We start from the raw sequence: 26335 nt of genomic DNA, 5'->3' as shown, positions 1-26335 counted from the left end.
TCTTCACTACTGGGTTATGCTGGGGCGATGTAGCTATCCCAGTATAGTCCCTGTAGTGCAGGCATGGCTTCAGTAGCATGTGCTTATTGAGGACTGTGCTGGAAGCAGCGTTAACTATGTCCTGTGCCTGATAGCCCCTATTGGGGCTGGTTTACACATGAAATGAAAGGCATTCTGGAATAAGATGAGGTGTGAATTTAAAGCAGAATAGCTACTCCCAAGTAGCTCCGTGTGTGGATGTTCTTATTTTGGAATAAAAATGTCTTTCTCTGGTTTAACTCAATACACTTCCAAAGCAAAAAAGCGGGTGGGGTGGGGCTGCAGCCCACTTTGCCCCCTGCTCACCTTATTTCAGAGTAGCAGCCGTGTTAGTCTGTATTCGCAAAAAGAAAAGGAGTACTTGTGGCACCTTAGAGACTAACAAATTTATTAGAGCATAAGCTTTCGTGAGCTTAGGCGGGAATTTGCAAAGGCCGCTGAGGATGTACCTAAGGCAAGGACCCCAGTGTTTCCCTGTGTGCAGCCCTGCTGGGACAATTTGTATAATGGGGCGTACTCGCAAAAAGAAAAGGAGGACTTGTGGCACCTTAGAGACTAACAAATTTATTAGAGCATAAGCTTTCGTGAGCTACAGCTCACTTCGTCGGATGCAAGCTTATGCTCTAATAAATTTGTTAGTCTCTAAGGTGCCACACGTCCTCCTTTTCTTTTTGCGAATGCAGACTAACAGGGCTGCTACTCTGAAACCTGTCAATGGGGTGTAGTGAGAGCCACTGAACCGAACAGTAAACCCTGTATATGATGGGAACCACTTCAAGCCAGGCCGTGCAGCAACACCGCTAGCTCCACCAGCCCCTATGTTTGCGTGTAGCATTCGTACGTGTCTGAAGCACTGGGAAGCTGTTAGATGCTGAGTTGTGCCTGCAGGGGCAGCTCCCTGCCAGCCGGGCTGGGCTCGCGAAGAGACTCGCTGACGGGGCAGGTGCCTCCCCCGGGCCGCGGCACGTTCTGAGACTAGAACGTCGGCGGCTTGCCCCCTCCCCCACCCCCACCCCCACGGCGGCAGGCGCCGCGGTAAGTTCTGAGGGCGGCATCTCTCTTCCCCCGCCCGGCAGGCGCAGTGGTACGTTCTGAGGGCGGACGCGCAGACACGCTCCCCACCAGAGCTAGTGGTACGACCGCAGAGGGGGGCCCCTGACTTTCCCTGCCCCAGGCGGAGGGAGACGCCATTGCAGGGTTGTTTGTGCCGCCGCCGCCGCTGCGGGCTGGGGAGGGAGACCGCCGCGTTGTGAGCGGTGCTGAGGCTCCTGGGGACAGGGACTCTTTTCCCAGAGAGGATCATGTCCACTCCGGCCAGGCGGAGGCTCATGAGGGACTTCAAGAGGTGAGCGTCTCGCCTCGGCAGGGGCTGCGTGCCGGGGTCGTGCCCTCCCGAGGGAGCACTGGGGCTCTCCTCATGCCGCCCCCTTCCCCCGTGGGTCTCCTTGGCGTCCCACCGTGCCCTGCGTGGAACAGGCCCCTCCTGGCCCGGGCAGGAGCCCCCCCCCCCCCGTGCGGAGGGGAGCGGGGCAGGAGCCCCTTGGCAGCCCCACCGCAGGGCCGTGTACCTGTGGGGCTCGGCGGGCTACCCGGCAACTAGCCCTTCGCTGCTGCGGGGTGGGAGCAGCCGTGGGCGCTCCCTGGCTCGGGGGTGGAAGCGCAGCGGGTTCCCTTTCGCACCCCGCTGCTGGGTTGGGGTCGGCGCTGGGAGCTGGGGGAGTCAGGCCCAGGGAGCAGCCCCCAGCGCGCGCGCCCGCCCGAGGCTGGCTCGCAGGAGCTGCCCGATCAAAGCCACAAGGCCCCGGGGCCTGGCGAGCTGTGCGGGCGTTGTTGCCAAGGTGTGAAGCCGGGGGCAGGTAGACCCGTCCGGTGTCTGGGGTGTCTGCCTCAGAATCGGCCTGCCCTGGTCTGGAGTCCAGTGGTGACCCTTGGCTCTTGGACAGCCCTCTCCGGCCACTGAGCTCAAAGGACAGGTAGGTATTGCGGTCTGTGGTGTTCGTGGGGAAACTGAGGCCCAGAGAGGGGAAGTGACTTGCCCAAAGTCAGTAACAGAGCTAGAGAGAGAATCCAGTCTGCTGACTTCCAGTCTAGAGCCCTGTTCACTGGACTACGCTGAATCCCTTAATTCTCCAATGCATCAAGTATGTGCGCCAGTAAAGGGCTTCTCCATGTTCAGGATTTAATCCGCTTTATTTATCTTTGTCCCCTTTCTCCTCCCCCATGCTGGACTATTCTTTGAAAGGGAGACTTAATAACACAGAAACAACCTTTTCACTTTCTGGATTGTCTGCTCTCAAGGAATGCAAAAAACTCTCTTAATGCTGGGAAGAGGGCAAAATGCTGGTTTGTCAAAGCTCTGTAACTGGGGTCAGGACTACAGGACCAGCAGTCTTTTCCCCCTGTAATTCTTGGGACAGGGATGCTGAGCAAGTTTGGGTCAATATGGTAAATGCTGTTCCTACACGCACATCTTGGTAAAAAAGTTAAGATATTGTGCCCCACTAAAGGGATTAGTTGAATCTCTGCCTCTGTAGGAAGGAGGCTGCTCTTGTTTTTGTTTCGGGTTACTTCCTCCAAAGCTCTCTGCTTCTTACTGTATGCTGACATCGGGAGGCATCTAAAGATAAAAGTCGGTGCTTATGTCTTTAAAACAATGGCCACTCTCCTTTCTCTGTCAACAGCTTGCATGAGAAATGTCCAAAGAGCCTTTCATTGTATTGCCTGTGGTTCTGTTAGGAAACCTGTATTATTTCTAAAAGCCACTGTGTATAGACCAAAAAGAAAAGGAGTACTTGTGGCACCTTAGAGACTAACAAATTTATTAGAGCATAAGCTTTCGTGAGCTACAGCTCACTTCATCGGATGCATTTCATTTGTGTATAGACCAAACACTTAGTTAAAATGTTTTAAAGCAGTACGTTCTGATTATAGCAGAGATTCTATGATGCAATAACCCTCTGATTCAGTGGTTCTTAACTTGGGGTGCAAGATGCCCTTTCTGGGGTTGCGAGACATGCCAGATTTTTTTAAAAGGTAAAACATTGAAAACACAAATTAAGCACAGGCATGTAAGTACAACTACTTTGTTTCATCAAACCTATGTATTTATTAACATACTTTTTTTTTTTAACGATTACTGTACAAACAAAAAATATATCTAGGTTAAAGAACTGACCTACTTCAATGATTTTTGATAAGGGGTGCGAGAACATATTTTGAGAACCAAAGGGGTGCAGGCTGCAGTAAAGGTTAAGAACCACTGTAATTTAAGGGAATTAGCTGTATGATGTCAATCTTTGCTTCAGGCTGGAACTTGACGGAGGAGGGAATATTGAGCCTGTAAATATTTATGCAGGTGTCAAATGCTCATATATACGCTTATTATTCAAAGACTTAAGATTTTTTTTTTTTAAAACACCTCTGGAGATCACACATCAACATTCTCTAGTTGGTTTTTGTACCTTTTTTTATGGAAGTGAAGTGAAATGCTTAGTGAATAAAGCTAACATTTTCAGAGATGTTCCCTCATTTTTTTGAACCTCTGTTTTTGGGTACCTGTCTTGAAGTATTTTGCTTGGTGGTCTTCCACCCTCGTTGCCCCATCCTCCCAGTGCTGAAGATCCACAAATCCAGCTGAAGTGAATAAAAACATCAGGTTGTTGGCACCTCTGACTTGTCTCAAGATGGGCACACAGAACTACTAAACACTTCTGGATTCATGTATATGCTATTCTGATTGATAGTTTCAGTCACACGTTATTTTAAAATGTTTGTAAACAAGGACCTTTTTCTATATATTAGTGAAAAAAATAGTTATATTCTGTTTTAAAAACTACAGAGACTCTGGAACAACTGTTCCAGTTGGTCATTTAATTACATACGTTATGTACAACATCTGTTATGCACGTAGAAAAGCCTTTTAAAAGCTAATTGTTATGGGCTTTAAATTGTATGCTTTGTTGCAAGATGATATGAATTAATGTGGCTGATAAATTATTGGAAATGAGTCTACTTTAATAGTGTTCCTTTTTTTAGGTATAGGTGTATTTGCAGGTACCACAATATTACATCCATAAACCATGGTCATATGTGTCTGATATGCATTTGTAGCTTCACACAGCCTTGTAATACAATATTAAAAGCCTGATTTGAACCTACAAAGCTAGGAACCTCTGAGTTGAGCCTCAGACGCTACTTAACTTACCCATTACACCTGGATATTGCATTATTTGAGCATAACATTTCTTAGTTCCTGTTAAATGAAAATAGGATATTAAATCTTTTTGCTTGTAGTGGGTCATGTAGATGGTAAAAATTAAAGTAATTATGATACCAGTAAAAGGAATAGCTGTTAGATTAAAAAAAAATCACTGCTTCCATCTATCTATTTATTTATTTATTGTTAAAATTGGAGGTGAAGTGGAGATTTTTACATATGAGGGGAAAGTACATCTAAATAAATAGATTCCATTACATATTTTAATGTATCAGACATGCAATCTATCCATCTTATGCCTGGAAACTGAGATCACATTTCTTTAAAATGTCAGAGTCTTAACTTAAGTGGGTGGGGAATATATTGTTTTGTTTCCTGCTTCTTTTAGGGTGACGTAGCAGCCAGGACCATTCAGCTTACCTGTGCGGCTATGAACTCTGATTACTGTTTGAATGTAAACTTTTTATAGTGACCACCACCAAGGTGGTGATGAGAGAGGAAGTTGAGAGATTACATACCTGAATACTGACTTTTGTCTTCTCTTTGAATAAAATTACAGAGAAATATTAATTTAATTACAACTTTTAGTTTTGCTTGTAGAAAAAGAATAGTGAATGCTATAAATACCATATTGTTCCTAACTCTGGACTCTGTTCAAACAAGTTAAGTTTACAGTTCAGGCCACACCACAAATTCTCCGTAGTTAAAGACCTCCCCACAGCGCAGTGTGAAAACTATGTCCTGATTTAAATGCCAAATCTATCTCTGAAGTGCATTTATAGAAATTGCATGCCAAGCCCTAAGCATTAATCTGGCTATCAGGTAGGAAAAAGTGACATTCCTTTTCTTCCTGGCCAAAGTGGTAGGTAGCTCATGCTGTTGACATTTAAGTTGTCTGAACTGAGCATGCTGAGAGAACAGGTTACTAGCCAAAATAGGCCTGTGTGGCCTGGCATAAGAAAAACCTGATGTGTGTTCCCTTCTACTAGGTTCCAATGTGTGTATCTGTGTGCATCGCACAAATATAATTGGTTGGTTTCCACAATAGTTATAGTTTAGATGTGTCAATTTGTGGTAATACATCATTTTCTCTTCAGGACTGTAGCCAGTGGGGGGTGTTCTGAATGCTCATTTCATCATTTGTTATGTGGTATTTTAAACCACATGTACAAGATGTTTCATAACTGCTCTTGTATTTGATGCTGTGTTCCATGCATGATGAAACATATGCTTCACTTATTTATTTAGTGCTGATCTGTCTTTTTATATATTGACAAAATATTTGAAGAGAAAATCCTGATCTGCATCCCTTGGTGGGCTTCTGTCTCTGGGATATTTAATGTGCATATAACACTGAAGTATGTAGTCTGTGTTCTAAACCACAGCCTGAATTCTCTAGTCCTGAAGGAGAAATGGGTACAAACTCTGGATATGCTGACACGCTTCTGTCTGAGTATTATCCTGTTTTGCTTGTGTGTGTATATAATTTTAACGTGTATCTTTCCATATTCTAATTTTTTAATTGTTAGATTGCAAGAAGACCCTCCTGTGGGTGTCAGTGGTGCACCATCTGAGAATAACATTATGCAATGGAATGCAGTTATATTTGGGTAAGAGAAGACTTTTGCTCACTATAGAGAAAATAATACTAAATTGTTAAATATAAGTTAGATAATGGCTGCTTCTGTGAAAACGCTTGAGACTGTGCGTGTACTAAGTCAAAATGCTCAGTATGAGACAAACTGGCAAAAATTAGTAAGCATATGTTTATGAGAAAGAGGTTTGTATGGTCTATAGCCTTGAATACTGAGGTACAGTAGAACACACAAGGAAAGCAGCTACATTTTTGTCCTGATGTAGCCTTATAAGGTACATTTTTCTTGTCTTTTAAAATTTTGTATCAATTCATAGTGAAAGCAAAGAGATTGTTATGTTGAAGATTGGGTAGGAAAACAAGAAAAGGCAGGATTCCCTGAGAAGCATATAAGAATTCCATGCCCTTTGCAGATAAATTTAGATGTGTTAGCAGTGACTAGATTGGTTTACAATACAATTCTGTGGGCAGAACTTGTCTAGTTACATTAGGTATCTCATGGATTGGGAACCAATTCAGTCTTTTATCATAAATCCTAGTACTTCGTTAGTGACCTTATTGCAGTTTTAGTGGAATCTGAATCTGCCCATTGATTCTGGTCGTCCCCATTTTATGAAATACAGTTATTGTCCTGGATCAATAGTTTTTAATCTAGAAATTGGATTTCTTACAAAGTTACCAGTTTAGTAGGAGAGTACTTTGGGTATCATGGGAAATACCAAGGAATTATATCCTAATTATTTACCCTCTTTCCCCCCTTTCCTTTTTTCATTTTTGCCTCTATTTCTGATTTGAAAGGATGAGGGAGGTGTGGGTGCCTATGTAAAAGTAGATAATATATTTATATTTATATTTTTTATTTCTAGGCCAGAAGGTACCCCTTTTGAGGATGGTAGGTAGCTAATATTTTTTTTATTCCCTTCTTCTTTTGTAAATGTCCCCAGCATTGCTTTTAAGAAGGATTTTTATATTTCCTATATATAAAATGTTTGGGTTTTTTTTGTTTGTTTTATTTTTTTAACCATAATACACACAGAACTTAATTTTGAACTAGAAAAAGCAAGCCAACAAACAACGTGAGTTGGTAAGGGCTTGCTGTCTAACTGAGACTACAGTACTTTGACCAAAATTAGTTCCAGTGAGTTGTCTTGTCTCTAGAGTGGTTGATGAGTAACTGTAAACCTGTGAAGCAGTGGCCATATCTAGAAGTGTTTATATACAGGGAGAGTGGAATGTTCAGTAGGAGATGTTGAAGGCTAATACCATCAGACTGTTTCATATGTCTTATGCCTAATCACAAAGAGTTTTCACGCTCTCTGATTATATATGGCTTTGTTTTTAGCACATGATTCTGATTCACCTTTGTGTTGTTTTCATTTAAGAGCAAGAGGAAATAATCTTGAATTGATCGCTTAATGAAAATCGGATTATAAACAAACACAAAAGAACTATATAAGTGTAATATCTACTGTATAGGCAGTAACCGGGGTGGGTGTCAGTTAAAGAATTATTTGTCAGAAACTCATTGCAATGATCTGCAAGAAATAGTCATTAAGAAGGGGATTTTCTAGTTTTCTTGCAAGTCAGAAAATAGCTTACTGGGGTTGTTTTATTTGTGGGGGGGGCGAAGGGAGAGGTTGGGTAGAAGTAGATGGAAATTGGTTGAAATTGGTGATATGTGGCAAATATATTCACTGGTCCTTAATAAATATTTTTCAGTAAATCAGTCTCAAGTTTTAAAGGTAGAAGCCATTTCTTATAAAAATCCATCTTTTCATGTACTGGGCTCAGCCATAGTCCATTTTTATGTCAAACTCCCATGGATTTCAATGACTGAGCACTGGAAGGTCAGGCCAACTGAAGAGACACTAAAATAGCTAGTGGGTGGTGATAGTGGTTATTTTTAAATTGTTGATTAATGGTGTCCATAGAAATTCAGTAGTTCTCCTTTAAAAAAAATTCTTCTTTAGAAGTGTTTGATCCAGGCAGGAAAACTCTACCTTCTGATCCACTGAATCCCCAAAACTGTCAAAACAGGAATCATTTGGAAACTTTGGCTGAATAAAATGGCAGATTAACGCGGGCTCGCTCGCTGTTTTTATTTTATTTTTTTTAACTATTGGGGACACATAGTTGTCCAAAACTTCCTGTTATCCAAATGCAGTGTCACCTCCTCAGCATCTGGTAATTACACAGAAAATCCTCCAGTGGTCTGAACTAGGTGTCAGTTACAATTTTTAGATAACTGAAGTTGTACTCTATTTAAATAGTTGCTTGTCTGTGTATTGAGTAGGCTTGTCTCAATATTACGAAGATGCTGATGCTATTTTTGTTCATAGCAATAGGTATCAGTTTTATTGACATTTGAAATATAAATAACACGTTAAGTGTTCACAAAGATGTTTTGATACAATTATAGTTACATGGTGTTTGTATGTTTGCTTTTTTGGACAGGTACTTTTAAACTAATAATAGAATTTTCAGAAGAATATCCAAATAAGCCTCCAACTGTTAGGTTTTTATCAAAAATGTTTCATCCAAATGGTGAGTATTCATACTTTTTTAGCCAAAACAAATATAGAATAGGATAGTGTGATATCATAGCCTGTGAAGCTCAGCAATGTTTAACATTTTTTTTTTCCAAAGTAGATGTACAGTATATCAGATGTTCAGTAAAAATCCTGATGCCAGGAAAGTTAATTAGAAGAAGCTACTCCTGCATTCTGTAGTCATTGTGTCGTCTTGTTAGCTAATGCAAATATTAGTCAGTGTGGAAATGAAATATCTTGGAAGACTATTGATATCCTACTCCCTTATAGCCAATGTAGGTTTCTGGGAACTTTCCATTTTAGCAAGATGCTTTATTTCTGGATCACTTGTCTCCTGCTCTCACTAAAGTCAAACACTTAATTTTTTTCCTTCTGCTCCTTCATTTTGAGGAAGGTCTTTGGATAGTCCTTTTTACTTCCTTGTTCCACTGCACCTACCTGTGTTGAATAGTGGCAGTCTTCTGTTTGGCAGAGGAGACATTGGTGTATTTTTTATTTTTATTTTTTTACAAAGCTTACCAATGCTGCTCCTTCAGCCTGCTAGAATGATATACTCATGCTCCTAAAAACTGAATGAACTACTTCTGAAGTATTGCTGGCCTAAGCGGCAAGGGACTGAATTCAGACCCTAATACTTGTCACTAGCTACCTACGCTATGTCTACATTACCATGGTAAGTTGATCTAAGTTACGCAATTCCAGCTACATGAATAACGTAGCTGGAGTCAATGTAGCTTAGGTTGACTTACTGTGGTGTCTACACTGTGCTGGGTTGACAGGATACATTCTCCCGTTGATTTACCTTACTCCTCTCATTCCCCGTGGAGTACTGGGGTCAACTGGAGAGCACTCTGCCATTGATTTAACAGGTCTTCACTAGACACGCTAAATCGACCCCTGGCGCACTGATCGCCGGAGCGGGAGCGTGGATCTGTCCTGTAAACATAGGCTGAGTTGTTACTTCCTCTGTTATGCGCATCTCTCCTTTGCTCTTAGGGGTTTTTTTTTTTTTCCCCCTTCTTTTCTCTGTTCCCCTTTTTCATCAGGAATACACTTGCTTCATGTGTGCATATGTGTCACAATCCTGCACTAATTCAAGGTAGCAGGAATCTTAACTTCCCTGGGAGCAGGATTGGGTCCTTAGTGCTTCTCCAGTCATGCTCCAGAGACACTTCACAAGACACTTGGCCCTGGTCTACACTGGGGGGGAGGGGGATTGATCTAAATTATGCAACTTTTGCTACATGAATAACGTACTGAAGTCGATGTACTTAGATGGACTTATTGTGGTGTCTCCACCGCGGTGAGTCGACTGCTGCTGCTCCCCTGTTGACTCCGCTTGTGCCTCTCGTGGCACTGGAGTGCAGGAGTCGGCGGGAGAGTGCTCGGGGATCGATTTGTCTAGTCTAGACGCGATAAATCGATCCCCACTGAATCCATCGCTGCATACTAATCCGGTGGGTAGTGAAGACATACCCTTGGTGTGAGGGGTAGATGAACTGTATTTTTCCCCGTTCTCTAAGAAGCAGCAAAGAAGTGTAATTATACTTCTGCTGCTCAAGAATACTAGTGCTCCTGTTAGGCAAAAACTGAGTGAAGATCTCTGGCATCACATCAGTTTGAGTCAGCACTGTGGCAGATGTAGCACCAGGATGATTCTTCCACCACGTGGGCCATGAGAAATGTAGGCACCCCCTACCCAAATTCAAATCTGCCTACTCATTTCTTTCTCCCCACTGTGAAACAAAATTCCAGTATCTCTTTTTTAGGTACTTTATATGGTCCTTATTACCATATTATGAGTTCCTCACAATCGTTTAACATAATTATCCTCACAACACCTCTGTGAAGTAGGGAAATACTGTTATCCCTGGTTTACAGATAGGAGACTGAGTCACAGAGAGACTAAGTGACTTGCCCAAGATCAAACAAATGGAGGAGGGAATTGAACCCAGACCTCCCACATTCCAGGCTAGAGCCCTAAGTACTGGACCATCCTTCCTCTCCTCTTATGTTACTGAAAGCAAACAAAATATGTATTTCCCCCTAAATACAAGGTATAAAACTGGGGTTCTTACAGATTCTTACTGAAATGCTCTCCTCAGAAGTACACTTTATTTCCCTTTATCATGCTTTGTAAAATGTTTAGTGAAACTGAATTGTCATATTCCAATATAAATAGTGCATCCATTCATGCAGTGTTTAATCACAACAGATTAAAGATGGCCAGAGTTTTAAATAATTTCTATGTTCCATTTACAGTTTATGCGGATGGTAGCATATGTTTAGACATACTTCAGAATCGCTGGAGTCCAACATATGATGTTTCATCTATTTTAACTTCAATTCAGGTAATTTTTAGCAAGCTAAGTATATGATGATTACCCTCCTTCACAAAATCAATGACACAGTGACATAGACAGACAGCATCAACACCAATGAACTGTACTCAAAAGTAATCAAGAGCTTTTAAGCTTATTTCAAAGACTAATTAGTTGATGAACTATATATTCACTGTATTTCTAAGCAATAAAAATAATCCTGACAGGGAATGCTTATAGGAGGTCATTTATTTGGATTCATTTTTCTAACCATTATTATTCCAAATGTGACAGTGGGTGTCAGTAATGTACGTGCATTTAAGGCCAGAGTGTGTGTGAGAAATTTTAACTATTTTATTTTGAAGCCTATGTTCTGTTATGCTTACGAAATTGTTAGCGAGACAGTATTACTGGAATCCAGCTACTTGGACTGCATCAATTTAGGATGGAACTATTTCATATGTTAGGGTTACTTCTGGGGGAATTCTGTGCCAAAAAATTAAAAATTATGTGCACAATATTTTAAAATTCTGCAAAAATCTGCATATTTTATTTGTCAAAATAACACAATGTAATCAATCCATTTTCAATTATTTTGGTATTTTATTTCAAAATACCTGTCAAGTGTGTCAACAATACACATAACAAAAGAGATTCCCTCAGGAGTAGAGAGTTAAAGAAACCCCTATGACAATTTGGTTCCAGTTGGGGGATGCTGGAGGGGGATTTGAGATACCCATACCCTCTCCCCCCCTGGTGGTGAGGCACCCACTGACCTAGACATCCTCACCCCCAGAGCCTTTATTCTCCCAAGCTTCTTTACTGTTCCACCTGGTATGTGGCGAGGTGCAGCCCTGCTCTTCCTCACCCTTTGCCAGACCTGGGTCTCCCAGGCCCTCTCCCATCCCAGGGAGAATGAAGAGGCTGGGTGCTCCGCTCAAGAGCTGGGCTCTGCAGAGTCCAGCAGCCCCTATTGGCAGCCAGCAGCTCTGCAGCCCCATTCTGTGGGGGAGAAACATGAAATTCTGCATTTTGCAGTGGCACAGAATTCCCCCAGGAATATAGGGCTTGAGCTAGTTGTAGAATCAACATCCTATTGTTCCCCATGGTGGTCCTTTTTAATAATGAAATTACTATCTAGAACATAATGGTCCAAATATCTCTCTTTTTTTTTTTTTTTTTTTTTTTCTTTCTCCCATCCTCTCACAGTCTCTGCTTGATGAACCTAATCCAAACAGTCCTGCAAACAGTCAGGCAGCACAACTTTATCAGGAAAACAAACGTGAATATGAGAAAAGAGTTTCAGCTATTGTTGAGCAAAGCTGGAACGATTCATAATAGATGACTACTTTGTTAATCTTCCTCCTCATGATCATTGGGTACAATTTAACACTCAGTAGAAAGGCTATCAGAAATTTTAAGTGCCAGAAGTTCTAAGGATTTGCATACCAACATGTTTGCAAAACAATTAAGCCCTTCAGTTTAGAAACTTTAAAAGCTTGTGTATCTTGATTAATGTACTTTTTATTGCATGGTATGAACTAAGTTATTGCTACATAAATTTGTAATATATCCTGTTTGTATTTTTTTCCCAAGTGTATAATGTTGATGTGGAGTTTTCATGAAAGAATATACACATTTTGTAAATCTGTACTTTTTCAAATATTGAATGCCTTATTTTTGAATTCTTTAGATTTTTAAATTGGAGAAAAGCACTTAAAGTTTTTATATATAAATATTACATGTAAAACTGTTAAATACATAACCTCAGTGCAAGATATTCTTTTGTTCCTTTCTTTTGTATCTCTTTCAAAGGGCTTAGTTTAAGTGTTGAATCTTTCTTTTGATAAATGCTAATATTATGCACTTTACAAATATGAGGAAAACTGTGCTGTGATGTGTAACTCATTAATAGTGTTCAGTGGAGACATGTTTACCTACACTGGAGCTTAATTTGGTCCTGTAAGTCTTCTCACTCGTATGAGGTAGGGAAGTATCTGCCCCATTTTACTGACTGGGAAACTGAGGCACAGATAAGTGACTTCTCCAAAGTCACACTGCAAGTCAGTGGCACAGCTGCAAACAGAACCCATATCATCTGACTCTGTCCTGTGTTTTGGCCCCTAGGCCATCCTTTTTCTCACTAATAAAAAGTTCATTGGTATCACTGTTATATCTATAATAGGGGTCAGCAACTTTTCAGAAGTGGTGTGCCCAGTCTTCATTTATTTACTCTAATTTAAGGTTTCGCATGCCAGTAATACATTTTAACATTTTTAGAAGGTCTCTTTCTATAAGTCCTATAATATATAACTAACCTATTGTTTGTATGTAAAGCAAATAAGGTTTTTAAAATGTTTAATAAGCTTCATTTAAAATGAAATTAAAATGCAGAGCCCCAGGACTGGTGGCCAGGACCCAGGCAGTGAGTGTGCCACTGAAAATCAGCTTGCATGTCGCCTTTTGCACGCATGTCATAGGTTGCCTACCCCAGATCTATAAGATGCTTAATAGCTTGCCACATGCAGGGAAAGTATTAATGACTTAACAGCTCTTTCACATCTCATATTAACACACATGAAATAGGTTCACTATAACTTGATCTCTGATCATCCAAAATTGAGTAATTCCTAAATAAGAGATCTTCTATATTACTATAGAAGTTGATACATAATAGGATGATATTATTTATATTTACTCTTTCTTAAATTGTGAATATGGGATTTTCTGAATTTTATCTAATAGATTTAGGTAATGCTTTTCAATCATGTATCACATACTGTTACTGAGATGTATTTTTGATGTTTATTTTCTAATTGTAGCCAAACAGTTGGGTCTCCTACCTATTCCACCTAGAAAACAAACTCCTGCAGGACACAATGATTTCAGCTAACTACATTTTAAATGTGACTGTAAAAGTGACATTGTCTAGTTCTATGTCTGTTTCTCAGAGACTCTATCAAATTTCATTAGTTTACAATTGAAGTGAGGTGGGGTTTTTCTAATTGCCACTTCAATAACTTCTCCCTGTAATCGGAAAGTTAGGTTGGGTCGCTGTAATATCACATAATCTGTAATAAAGATTTTACAGGCCCTATTTTGTCCCCAGTGATACGCATGCAATCTTTAGACTTCAGATTCCATCCTGGAATCATGGAATCTCTAAGGGGGTTGTACAAGTATAAGGCATGACAGGAAACTGTATTTCTATCTTAGTTAACAATTTTGCTGAGGATGCACAAGCCAGCACAAACTTATTTTTGTCATTAAACTAAGGACTTGCCTACACAGGGAAGTAAATGCAAAGTAAACTAGCGTTTGAATTTAAAGCACAATAGCTATTGCCTACCAGCTACCCATGTGGACACTTATTGTGCATTTGAATGCCTGGGGGTAATTTAGCCTAATGAACTTCCAAAGTGGAGGAACAATTTTAGAGTACAGTAAGAGTGTCTACTGGGGCACTTAGTGCAGAATAGCTAGTGTGCACCAGCTGCTGTGAACTTTTTTCCCATGTAGATAAGCCCTTGGCATACATTGAAAATGCACGGGATATCGACGCAGCAAAGGTGCTGATATTAATCACTTTGCCAAACTGCATTTTAAGGACTAATTTGTAAGACATTGTACAAATGAGTAATAAAAAGGGAGCAATGTAAATATATGCCTGCATATTGCTCAATACTCCACTTGGAAAAAAACCAGAAGTTTAATTTGGCCCCAGTTAGAAACTAAAAGACTATGAAATTCTGACCAGAAAAAGCAAGCTCTGCCTTTATTGGTACACTACTGCAGTAAACAGTTTGTATTATAATTTTTCATGAACTATTTACTGACTTTTGCATGTATTGATATTCGATTTCAAAACTGGAACTGAAACAGTATATGCCCAACAGAGAAATGCCATCCAGCTGAACCACCTTGCTCAGCTAATTACAGTACATAATGAAAATAACTTTGTGTTGCTCATCCTTAACATCATGTGCCTCTTCCTTCCTCCAACCACAGATGGAATATATTCATCCAGAATGGTTAATGAAGTCCACCTCATTGTCCTTCAAATTCTCTTCTGTGATGCATATAAAAATATTGACAGAGGTTAGGCAGCTCGTTGACTGTGACTGCTGCTTATTATACTGGCCTGTGTTGTCTCATTTTTACCTTGAACTTCCCTTTCTAGTGAATCTGCGTGGTCTCATCTTATGCTTAAGCTGTAAACTCTTCAGGGCTGGGACTGTCTGTGTTTATATGGGGCCTGGAACAGTAGGTCTCACATCTATGGCTGGAGCCCATCGGTGCTACTGTAATACAAATAAACAGAAACCATGGGATGTTGAGAGAAGACTTATACCTGATCATAAATAAATTTGAAATATATCTCCACACTGAAAAAACATTGTCAAATTACTGTTTCAAACAGCACAGCATCTCAAAATGATTGCCCTGCCAATAATAGGTGTTTTGAAGCTATCCGTTCACAGGTAGGTAATAAAAGAAAGAAAACTTGAGTTTATGGGGAAATATTTATGCAGAAAATGATGGAGTGAAGTCACTGCCTCCAAAAGGTATTAAAGCAAGAGGAAGTGTTCCAGAGGACTGGTTGTTTGAACTGAGAGGCAGCTGTGTTTATTTACTTATTTTTCAGGTGCAAAATGAGCTGGAGAAGCCACTTGTAGATGAAAGGATAGAATGGACTGTAATTAATTGTTTGGGGGAATGACAGTAGTTCTCTGCACAGTTGTTTCTGGAGAATTTGGTGTACAGCAGGGATATTAGAAACTAAGCTCCTAAGATGGATTATATTAATTTTAAATCTTTTGAAGAACATGTTCCATTATGTTACTAAAGAGCTATTTAGATGCTACTCTAAAACCTAATTTATTAATGTTCCTTTCCTCTATAGCCACAAGTTTAGACTAGCGCTATGTATTTTAACTTATTGATAAATATATACTTTTATTTAAAACTACTGAGCAGCTTTGAGGAATGGGAATGTTTTGAATTTTCCATCCCCAGAAGTTCTTGATACAATCTGTTGCTAAAACAGATTGTTTATAGTCAACAAAGAAAACAACAGAACGCCACTAGCCATCACCTTCAGCCCCCAACTAAAACCCCTCCAACGCATCATCAAGGATCTACAACCTATCCTGAAGGACGAGCCATCGCTCTCTCAGATCTTGGGAGACAGACCAGTCCTTGCTTACAGACAGCCCCCCAATCTGAAGCAAATACTCACCAGCAACCACACACCACACAACAGAACCACTAACCCAGGAACCTATCCTTGCAACAAAGCCCGTTGCCAACTCTGTCCACATATCTATTCAGGGGATACCATCATAGGGCCTAATCACATCAGCCACACTATCAGAGGCTCGTTCACCTGCGCATCTACCAATGTGATATATGCCATCATGTGCCAGCAATGCCCCTCTGCCATGTACATTGGCCAAACTGGACAGTCTCTACGTAAAAGAATGAATGGACACAAATCAGACGTCAAGAATTATAACATTCAAAAACCAGTTGGAGAACACTTCAATCTCTCTGGTCACTCAATCACAGACCTAAGAGTGGCTATACTTCAACAAAAAAGCTTCAAAAACAGACTCCAACGAGAGACTGCTGAATTGGAATTAATTTGCAAACTGGATACAATTAACTTAGGCTTGAATAGAGACTGGGAATGGATGAGTCATTACACAAAGTAAAACTATTTCCCCATGGTATTTCTCCCTCCCACCCCACCCCCCACTGTTCCTCTGATATTCTTGTTAACTGCTGGAATTAGCCTACCTGCTTGTCACCATGGAAGGTTTTCCTCCTTTCTCCCCCCTGCTGCTGGTGATGGCTTATCTTAAGTGATCACTCTCCTTACAGTGTGTATGATAAACCCATTGTTTCATGTTCTCTGTGTGTGTGTATATAAATCTCTCCTCTGTTTTTTCCACCAAATGCATCCGATGAAGTGAGCTGTAGCTCACGAAAGCTTATGCTCTAATAAATTTGTTAGTCTCTAAGGTGCCACAAGTACTCCTTTTCTTTTTGCGAATACAGACTAACACGGCTGCTACTCTGAAACCTGTGATTTATAGTCTTTGTAACTCAGGTGACTGATTTAAGTGAGAATATTAAAGAAAGATGAATGTACAGAAGTTGGATTTTGTGCTAGCCCATTGCAAATATAACAGTAGCTTTACTTTTTGACTACTCTCCAAACATGGTCTTTGTCATGTTTCGGGTAACATTGCATAGCTATGAGCAGTACTTGTGGACTGAGATAAAGAAGTGCAAGTATCATTCTAGCAATTTTTATTGGCAGATGTGTTAAATAATTTAGGCCTGCTCATACAATCACTGAAGGAGAGGTTTGCTGTTGCAGAAGCAGATCCTTAACCCTTAGGAAACTAGCCAGTTCGCAGGGGGTTGCAATGTGAGCAATAGGTAATTTTGAAGGGCTTTAGGGCACCATAGTACAGATGAGGCTAGGTCTGTTTCTGCTGGAAGGAGGGGCTAGCTGAGGCCTCCTGCCTGAAGGGAGTCCCACTCTTCCTTCCCCTCCCCTTCTTGGGATACTCCCTCTTCTCAGCCAACCTTCTCTATGAGATGCCTTTCCTTCCACCAACGTAGTGGGGGAAAGGGTGGCACTGGTCTGCAGCAGTGAGCAAGGTGGGGGCTGGACATTTCCTTACACGGAATCTGGATTAGCTCTGGAAGGAAAAACAGGATGGTTGCTGAGAGCAGGTAGATGCTGTTTGGGGGTGAGAAGAAATGAGAATGAGTATTGTTCAAGTGGTCATGACTGGGATAGAAAGATAAGGAAGTCCTCATTTTTTAGGAGGGAAGGCTGAAATGGGGTGATGTGCCTAAGACAAGTATCTAGCACCTCAGTGTACTTATTTTTAGGGTGCTGAGTGGGGACAGCAGCTTTTCCTGGCTTGGATAAATAGAGTTCATTACAATTTCCCTGCTCCGGCTGGTGCAGTGAAAGTTTCCACTCCTCTGTCTACTGTAATACTGCTTAAGAGTAGTTACTATTTCTTTCAACACTTGGCTGAGAGAGATCATTGCTCATAGTTGCTTGAAATTGATATTTCTGAATTCCAAGATGCGCATTAGTACAGTGATGGTGTTTTATCTTTCTGCATTTTGTTTTAAAGGAATAGTAATTTGAAAGGATGTAGAATAAAGATCTTTAATTTTCTCCTTCCACTTAAAAGTCCTTCCCTCTTGCTAGTCTAAACTCTCTGTACCAACTTTAGTAACCACTTTTCAGCTGCAACTTTCTACATTGCTACTGAAGCAGGAAAAAGGGGAGAATAGAAGATTGACAAAAAACATGATTTTCTAAAAAAGTGGTCACATGACTGTTAAATAATGCTGACTTCCTCTAGTGGAAAAGTCATAAATATACTCGCTGCAGGTTTCCATTCGGATAAGCCAGGTGCAAGAGTGAGTAGATTAGGCAGAAATGTATGGGATATCTAGGGAAGAGTATTTTTGGGAAGCAAAGTCTTCAGTTCCCAAAGTCCAGGACACACACTGTCAATGTAGTTCTGCAACTCAAAGGTAAGCAGAACACTAGCCACTTTATAAGAAAGTGAGTGCAGACAATGATACAAATTAAAATGGGTGTTTATTTCCATACACAGCTTTTCGTAAGATGGCTGCTACTCCTTAATAGAGTCCCCAAAACCATTGGGAAATGTATACAAAATAATAAACTGTTGTAAAACACTTAGGGCCAAATCCTGCAATTGTTCTGAACATACAGCTCCCACTTCTAGGAGGTATGCATGCAGAAGGATATCTTCAAAGGAATAACTTAGTGGTCTAAATGTCAGATGGTTTAGAATAGATTCTCTGCATCCATAGGTTTAAATGCTGGCTGGATTTAATTTTCAAAGGTAGATAAAAGCAACACCATGCCATGTATGTATATACATACTAGATAGTGTGACTTTACTGGTACTATTAACATATGTAAAGTTACTTGTGTGCCTACATAGTTACAGGATCAGAACCACAGTTTGTAAATACTTTAGGATGAAAGAATGATGTGGGTGTAAAATATATAGTGATGGTCAGCCTGTTCTATTGGCTGCATATTTTTACTGTATTACTTAGAATCTGCCCTACTGTAAGAGTGAGAATAGGAGTGAGGGGACATCAGGTTATTAACACTTATGACCTTCACTGTCAGACCTGAAAGTCATAAGCCATGTTCTCAGAATATTAAGACGTTTAAAAAACAAAACTGCCAAAGAAAAGATTTTCTTCTTTTGGGTCTGCGGCTGCCACCCTCAACAAAGCCCACCACTGGTCCCAGAAATGGGTTAATCAATGATGCTGGTGAAAACAAAAGGGCTGCATAAATCTCTCTGCTTCTAGAAATATGAAATATACTATTTGCTCATTTCAAACAAAACTTTAAAAGCACACTGTCTAAATTTGACATACTTAAGTCACCTGATTTTTTATTTATTTATTTTTTTAAAGAGGGCAGAGCACCCTCACCACACTGACTTCAATGGGAGTTCTGGGTGCAGAGCAACTTTGAAGTTCAGGCCACTTTTATGTAGGGTGCCTAGATTTTTAAAAGTGACTAGTTTATTTTGAATAAACCAATTCAAGGCACTTTGAAGGTCCTGAGTTTCAGAGGTGCTCAACGCTTAATGAAAACTCTGAAGTTAAGCACCCAAAAATCCCTAATTACTTTTGACAAATCTTCACCTAAATATAGACACCCGCACTTAAATTTTGGCTTTAAATTTTGTTTTAAAAGTCAAATGTGATTTTTTTTAAATGTTTCAGGCTTCTAAGGTTTTATAAATGATATTGTATAAATAGAAAAGTAGTTGAGCATCTCATTTGATGTCATAACTCATTGGCCAAATCTATTCACTAGTTGTACAGTACTAAATATTTTCAGGAGACTTTGTACATTCATAGTACAAAAGCTTTCAGTGATGTTCAGTAAGTGTTCTTGCATAGCTTCCACTTAATAAAACATTGCACGTAATGTGTTGCACTTGCAATGATCTATGGCCAAACCCAGCCTCCACAGTCATTAACAAACAGACTATGTACAGCTTTAGAAATAGAACTCGACCTTTAGTACCAAATGGGAGAACCAGTTCCCTAAAGGGGCAACCAAAGGAAATAGTGCAGGAGCCTTAAAGTTCTGTCCAGTGTACAACAGGTGTGATACTACACACTGTTAGCTACTGTATGAGGGGATATCATCAGTGCTCCACATTAACTTCTGGAAAATATGGGCACAATGCAATACATTTACAGCATCTTAATCAGAGTTTAGGCACATAAAACAGTTCAGTGTAACCTCCGCTCAGAAAAGAGGTACTGTAAAAGAAACTGAAGCTGTTCCTTTCTAATGTAACTTTAAGCTTTTGCTGTCTGCCCAGCTTTGAGAGAGAACATGATACAAAGGGAAGAATTCTGCTGCCACAACAGAGCAAAGAGGCTAAAAATCAGCTCTAGTTAATAAGTATAGAAACTCAAAGTAAGCTGAATAAACTAATTTAAGAGGTATGCATGCTTTTTCAGAGTGCAGTTCTCCTTCCACTTTAAACACGTCTTACAGCTCAGTATTTCATCCAAGTGTGGTTAGCAGTTGGCCAGAGCAGCAGTTCTCTGCTATATATTATCGATTTTCCTTTTATTGTCCCTGGGATATCCTCATAAGTTGAAGCTGGTAGCTCATTCAAAGCATTCTTGGAACTCTAACAAATCTTAATAAACCAAACTTCCTGCTTGTTATTTATACCCAGCCGAGCACTGCCATATTAAACATGGGTGATGAATAAAAAAAGGGTTTGGTAAAGCCCCATGGAGGGACTAATGACATTTCCATTCATTGGCGATTTGAAATTTGACTAGAATTTTTTTTCATTTTAGGTCATGGCCCTTTTATTCCTACTAGCCCCTGCTTCCCTATTATCTTGACATTGATCAGATTCTTAAACACAATAGAAAAATGTTCATCAGTTTCTACTGTTCTTGTTTTGGCTGCCGACGTGGGGGGGACAGGACCTATGCCTTCACAAAATAAGTAAAACCAAAAGCTTGTTCCACTCAGCATTTTAACATTTCTTACATTGTTTCAATAGGACCTCCACTTATACCATGACTTTGATGCAATGTTATAAATGCAAGAACATTATATGTATGTCAACTGTTGTGTTAAGAACACAAGACTGGGAGTCAGTAGATCTGGGTTCTGTTTCCAGCTTTGACACTGGCCCTCTCTGAGGCCTGGTCTACACCAGGAACTTATATCAACATAGCTGTCTCTCTCAGGGGTGTGAAAAGAGACATATCTATGCCAGCCTGACCCCCACTGTAGACACCGCTAGGTCAACAGAGAATTCTTCCATGGGCCTAGCTACCACCTCTCTGGGAGGTGGATAACCTATGCCAACAGGAGAACTCCTCCTGTCAGCATAGGTAGTGTCTACCTGAAGCGCTGCAGTTGTGCCACTGCAGTGGTTTAAATGTAGACATATCCTGAGACCTTGATCAAGTCACTTAATCCCCTCAGACTGAGTAGCTTAATTAGCTAGTGTCTAAAGCACATTCAGAGAAACAGATGGAAATCAAAAAAGCACAAAATAGCCTTCTTCTAAAATGTCTGGTTAATACTGGCAAATCATGACACCGTAATTGAGTTGAAAATTTGCTATCCAAAACTGTGTATTTAACACAGCTGAAAAATACATCAAACCCAGACTTAGGGTACAAGGTATCAGCAAATTTGAGAGTTTTTTAACCTTTAGAACCTACAGCCTCAAGGTCATCAGTCCTCCCCCTCTCAAGGCATAGCACAACCCCCAGCCAGTGATCTATCCCTTCCCCACAAGGAAACTTGACCGTCCTCAACAAATTCTAATATAGAATATTTTATACTTTTATCACACCTTCCATCAGAGAATCTCAAAGCACTTTACAAACATTAATGAATTAACCATTACAATCCCCTTGTCAGATAAACAAGTACTATCTCCATTTGTGTGTCAGTTTCCAAATCTGTAACAGAGACAGGAAATGATTTTACCTAGTGCCACATGGCAACCTGGATTTCCTGACTTCGAGGTCTGTGCTTCAGCCACAATGTCATCCTTCCTTCCCTTCAGCCCAGCACAAGCTTTGTGGACATGGGCTACAGAGTCCAGCCTCACCCGCTGCCCCTCACTATTCACAATCACTTTAATGACTCAAGTCCAATAGGTTTGCATGCAGTCTCTAGACACAGAAGTTCAGATATAGGGGGGTGACATCCTAGCTCCACTGAAATCAGTGAGGCCAGGATGTTAACTTTTCTTTTAAATATGCATTTTGTAATTGTGTGTGTCGATTTAAAACATGAGTTTGAAAAACATTAGCAATAGCAACAGTTATTCTATGTAGAAGTGGCGCTACTAACACCAATACCCATGTACTCTGTGTAAACTGATGTATTGTCTTCCCAAGTCTGCAGGCAGCCTGAACATGAAATTTGAATTCTCATTTATGTCAGTGGGGTGTTAGTTCTGAAAACTACTGATAATTTAAATGTCAGCAGCTAACTACTTCACTGCTGATCAAATGAGCAGAACAATTCAGCTAATGTGCCGATTCCAGAATCTCAAACTGCCTCCTTTTGTGTATATAGATTTTAAAAGCCCCAACACTCCCTACCCCAACTTGCAAAATCCTCCAGCTTCCCATTACTTCTATGATACAATTATACATTGGTCAATACAGTCTGTAGTATACTGAAAATGCAGGGACAAACAAAATAAATTGAATATCAAAACACCACGAGTTACTGTAGTGATTGTATTCATTTTTATATTTAATGCAATAAAACATTCAGTTTTAAATGTAAATAAAGCTACTGCAGAATGTCCAGTCTGCTATACCACAAAACCTATGGAGCTTGTTGCACTATTAAGGTCCAGAGCACAAAGGATCTTGACCTCATTTATGAAATGGCTACTGTAATTCCATGGTGATCTGAAGAGGCTTTCCAGAAACCTAATTTATCAGTGGAGGCAATACTTTTGGTAACTGAGCTGATTACCAGTCTGGCACTTACACTATTTAAGCCTCTGTTCAGATGAGATCTTCAGCATTTTCGTCTGACATTTCCCAGAGATTACAAGATACATGTGAACAAACCTATGGCAACTGTTATTCATTTGGAAGTTTACTAATTTAAAGTATTCTGGGCCCTTGATTCCAATGGGCTTTGGATCAGATCCTGACAGAACAGCAGTAGATATGTTTTATCTAAATAAACTTTCAAGAGAGGAAATTCACTTACATGAAAGGAACATGGTTTTATTGCTAAAAATCAAAAGATAGTTATCCAGATTTCATGATTGAAATTTTAATTCCAGTGATTGAATGGAAACACAGTTATTAGGCCTTCTAAAGACTATAAAAATGTGGCATAAAACACTTAAAAATAAAGACTTTTAAAAGAGAGAATATTCTGTGTTACTTTTAGACTTCTAGGGTTCCCCTGCAATAGAGAGAAACTCTGGGGAAGAGGGATTCAGGTATGCAAAGGGGAAAATCAGCTAACTGGGACATTTACCATCACCACAGACCCATCTAAGTTGCATGTCAGAAAAGGGGAAGAGCAGGGTAATGGCCTCTGTGTGCCATGCCCTCCCTATCCCGTTACATGGAATGAACATGGGTAAAAACAACATTAGTCAATGCTCAAAACAGCCTTATAACATCCCCTTACTTTCAACTGAGAGTGAAGTGTGAACTCCTGCTTTCCTAACTGGGTGTGTGCTTTGAGGCAAGTATTCCCCGTGGCCTCTCATCCTAAATTGGACTCATTGGTCATTACACAGAATTGTCCTCAAACAGCAGAGGGGATGCTGCAGCTCCCCAGCCCCCGTCCCCTCTTTTCTGGGAGTTATTACTCTTCCCTGTCTTCATGTGAGAGGGGAAAATACAGTCCATCATATCTTTTTCTTTGCTCTACGAATCAATGAGTTGTAAAATAGTTTAAAAACCTGATCCTCTCATTTTAAAAAGCTTTGGAAGTGGATATCCATCATCATAATGGCATAAAGTTTTTTAAAAAAATCCTTTCCCTAAGGTCCAGCATAGGGAATCCTTTTAGAAACAGTATGGTCAATTAACACTGGGTCCTCCACATAAACTGATCCTGTGTGATGACAAAAATTTGAGACGACTTCTTCACACATACTAATGCTGATGCTAGAAATAAAGAGAAAACAAATTATGTATTTGTAATATGGAAATGCTCATGGTAGTAAAAGCAAATGATACTTGAATTTTTTACTCCAGTGAAATATTAGATAGAAAGAAGATATGAGTACTTGATATCTTGCAACCGAAAATTCTGTAGAATACAGCTAGTATCTATTTCTTGTTATCCACAAGACAGAGCAAATTTAGTTTATATCTGCTGGCAATAATCAAAATACTTAAAATAAAATCTTACTCCAAAACAGTTAGCAATACAGTTACCTGAATGGTTAGAGTGTTCTAAATTTAAAATAGCAAAACATATAGAGCAATTTTTAAATTTGGCTGTAGTGCTGAATAAAGTAATTGTGAAAAGAAAAGGAGTACTTGTGGTACCTTAGAGACTAACATTTATTTGAGCATAAGCTTTCATGAGCTACCACTCACTTCATCGGATGCAAGTAATTGTGGGAAGAATTGTAATTAGTGGTTTCTAATTAGCAGAATGGATAATAAAAATGCTTTTTAATAAACTGTAGAGATACATTTGACCGTATAACTGATCCATGTGTAATATACTTCTGGGATGTTATTAAGAACGCTGTAAGAAGCGTAAGAATGAGAGGAGAGATTTTAGAGTAGTAAAGCAGAACTCTTAGGAAAAAGTACTTGGCATACTTTTCTCGAGACTTATTGGTTCTGTACATCACACCAACCTGGAAATTTGACATAGTATCATCCTCACAAAGCAAGTTCTGAAATTCTAAACTGAAGAGTTACCTTTTTCATTATTTCATCTCGCGTAGTAAACTGTGGTGCATCTTCAACTTCAATCCCCTCAGCCATTTCTATTACCTTGTCTAAAAGGTCTTTGCTGTAACTATAATAAAGATAAATGGCTGTGAAAAATTACCAATCCCACATTAAGAAACCGCAGTGCACTGTACTCAAATGTCTCAGTATGGCAAGGACGTCTGTTCAGTTCAGTTATAAAGCTGATTGAAACATGCATCTCTCAACCTGTGTGGATCGATCAAAATTTAAATACAGTTTTTGTGCACAGGTGTTGCATACTAGTTCTACAGCAGCACAGTGTTGAAACCAAAGTTATACAACTTAATAACATAACCTTTTGCACATTTACACAGACACAGCAATGCTGGTCATGGTTTTTAGACCAAAAGTTTTCCCTGCAGTGTTAGCTCAAGATATAAGTCAAGCATTGCCTCTAACCAAACTCCTGTCCACACACACAAGTCTCTAGCTCACGTTAAGGAGTGCTTTCAATTTGTGGATGCATATTGAAGCTTGGATCCTACTAACACTGGAGCTCATAATGCAGTGCTGACTCAGCTGTGTGCCAATCCAGTCACTCTGTGCTGCAATGTGTTGTTTTGCAATGTGATGCTCTCGCTGGAGCTAGGCTAACCCGAAAGGCATTAACTCAATTTAACACTACAAGGACCACTAAAAAAAGCTGTAGGGTTTTTTTCTTGGAGGTAACTAATGCGCGTGAGCCATCCCAAGGTAAACACACACTGAAGGCACAAGGTGCTTTGGTTCTACAGCAAGATAAACTCTCCCTCGCCTGGAGCTGATCTCAGCAAGTTTGCCTTGATGTGGTAAAACTGAAGTGCCTTCGTGCTGTCTTCACGGTGCGTTTCCCTGGGGTTTGCTCACACACGTTAGTTACCTCCCCCCCGCCCCCCAGGTAAACCCGCCCTCCCCTTTTCGGCAGCGAAGGGAAGCTCGGAGACGTTCAGACCCAGGCGGCGCGTTGATGGCTGGAGAAGGGAGCGTACAGGGGTCTCTCTTTGTCCTTCCCCTACAGGGAAGGAGAATGGAGGAGGCAGGATGGAGCAGCTAACCTCTCCCAAGGACTCTCCACCTGAGCCCGGGGGCGGGTTCAGTGGGCTGTTCCTGCCAGCAGGGAGAGCTGGTTGCCCTTGGAAGGGGGGAGCGGAACCTGCCTCCAGCTCTCTACAGGTTCGGGATGGGGGGTCACTCACTGGTCCGCACCTGCGGCCGGGGCGGGGTCACTGCCCCCCCCGGCCCCCCACTTGGGGCGGTTAGCGGCCCGCACCTGCAGCCCAGGAAGAGGTGGTTGGCCCACACCATGGAGAGCGAGAGCAGGTGGTCGATGCGGCCGGCGGGCCAGGGCGCTTCCCCCGCCCAGTCCGGGGGCAGGTTCCGCAGGATGAACTCGCGGCGGGCCTGCCAGTGCCTCTCGGTCTCCGAGTAGGAGCGGAACCGCTCGGGAACCTCGGCCGCTTCCACCTCCCCCACCATCCCGGCTACTACTGACCCACAATGCAGCGCGCACCGGAAGCGGCTGCCACAGACCTCTGGAAGCGTCAGGCTAGAGCGGCCCCGGAGCCAT

At 40.8% G+C, this 26335-nt stretch overlaps 2 protein-coding genes across 5 annotated transcripts; one reads left to right on the top strand and one right to left on the bottom strand.

The window, feature by feature from the left end:
• Window positions 1-1126: 1126 nt before the first annotated feature.
• On the top strand, window positions 1127-12497 carry UBE2B (ubiquitin conjugating enzyme E2 B). 2 transcript variants are annotated; one of them, XM_038412453.2, is made up of 6 exons: window positions 1127-1384; window positions 5785-5865; window positions 6716-6741; window positions 8304-8393; window positions 10661-10749; window positions 11929-12497. In XM_038412453.2, exons 1-6 carry the CDS (start codon window positions 1341-1343, stop codon window positions 12055-12057), a joined length of 459 nt encoding a protein of 152 aa, XP_038268381.1. In that variant the 5' UTR covers window positions 1127-1340; the 3' UTR covers window positions 12058-12497. The 2 variants fall into 2 exon arrangements, with proteins under 2 accessions (XP_038268381.1, XP_038268382.1); XM_038412454.2 differs by lacking the exon at window positions 1127-1384 and adding an exon at window positions 1604-2012.
• On the bottom strand, window positions 6854-26335 carry CDKN2AIPNL (CDKN2A interacting protein N-terminal like). 3 transcript variants are annotated; one of them, XR_005294349.2, is made up of 4 exons: window positions 26039-26284; window positions 24736-24835; window positions 14881-15020; window positions 6854-14788 (listed from the first exon to the last, which is right to left on the bottom strand). XR_005294349.2 is itself a non-coding variant. In XM_038412456.2 (3 exons), the coding sequence occupies exons 1-3, from the start codon at window positions 26242-26244 to the stop codon at window positions 15018-15020; spliced, it is 309 nt and encodes a 102-aa protein (XP_038268384.1). In that variant the 5' UTR covers window positions 26245-26284; the 3' UTR covers window positions 6854-15017. The 3 variants fall into 3 exon arrangements, 2 of the variants coding, with proteins under 2 accessions (XP_038268384.1, XP_038268383.1); XM_038412456.2 differs by having other exon boundaries at window positions 6854-15020; XM_038412455.2 differs by lacking the exons at window positions 6854-14788; window positions 14881-15020 and adding an exon at window positions 23092-23964 and having other exon boundaries at window positions 26039-26335.

This window comes from Dermochelys coriacea, chromosome 8 (genome assembly GCF_009764565.3).
Source record: "Dermochelys coriacea isolate rDerCor1 chromosome 8, rDerCor1.pri.v4, whole genome shotgun sequence".
Lineage (NCBI taxonomy): Eukaryota > Metazoa > Chordata > Testudines > Dermochelyidae > Dermochelys > Dermochelys coriacea.
Note: the sequence above shows the minus strand (reverse complement) of the source record. Positions and strands in the feature narration are given on the sequence as shown.

Excerpts from the sequence above, each read along its gene's own strand:
- UBE2B (XM_038412453.2), top strand. The coding sequence starts at position 1,341 with ATGTCCACTCCGGCCAGGCGGAGGCTCATGAGGGACTTCAAGAG. Across the intron at positions 5,866-6,715 it reads TGGAATGCAGTTATATTTGG|GCCAGAAGGTACCCCTTTTG; the intron begins GTAAGAGAAGAC and ends TTTTATTTCTAG. Across the intron at positions 8,394-10,660 it reads AAAAATGTTTCATCCAAATG|TTTATGCGGATGGTAGCATA; the intron begins GTGAGTATTCAT and ends TTCCATTTACAG.
- CDKN2AIPNL (XM_038412455.2), bottom strand. The coding sequence starts at position 26,244 with ATGGTGGGGGAGGTGGAAGCGGCCGAGGTTCCCGAGCGGTTCCGCTCC. Across the intron at positions 24,836-26,038 it reads CACCTCTTCCTGGGCTGCAG|TTACAGCAAAGACCTTTTAG; the intron begins GTGCGGGCCGCT and ends TCTTTATTATAG.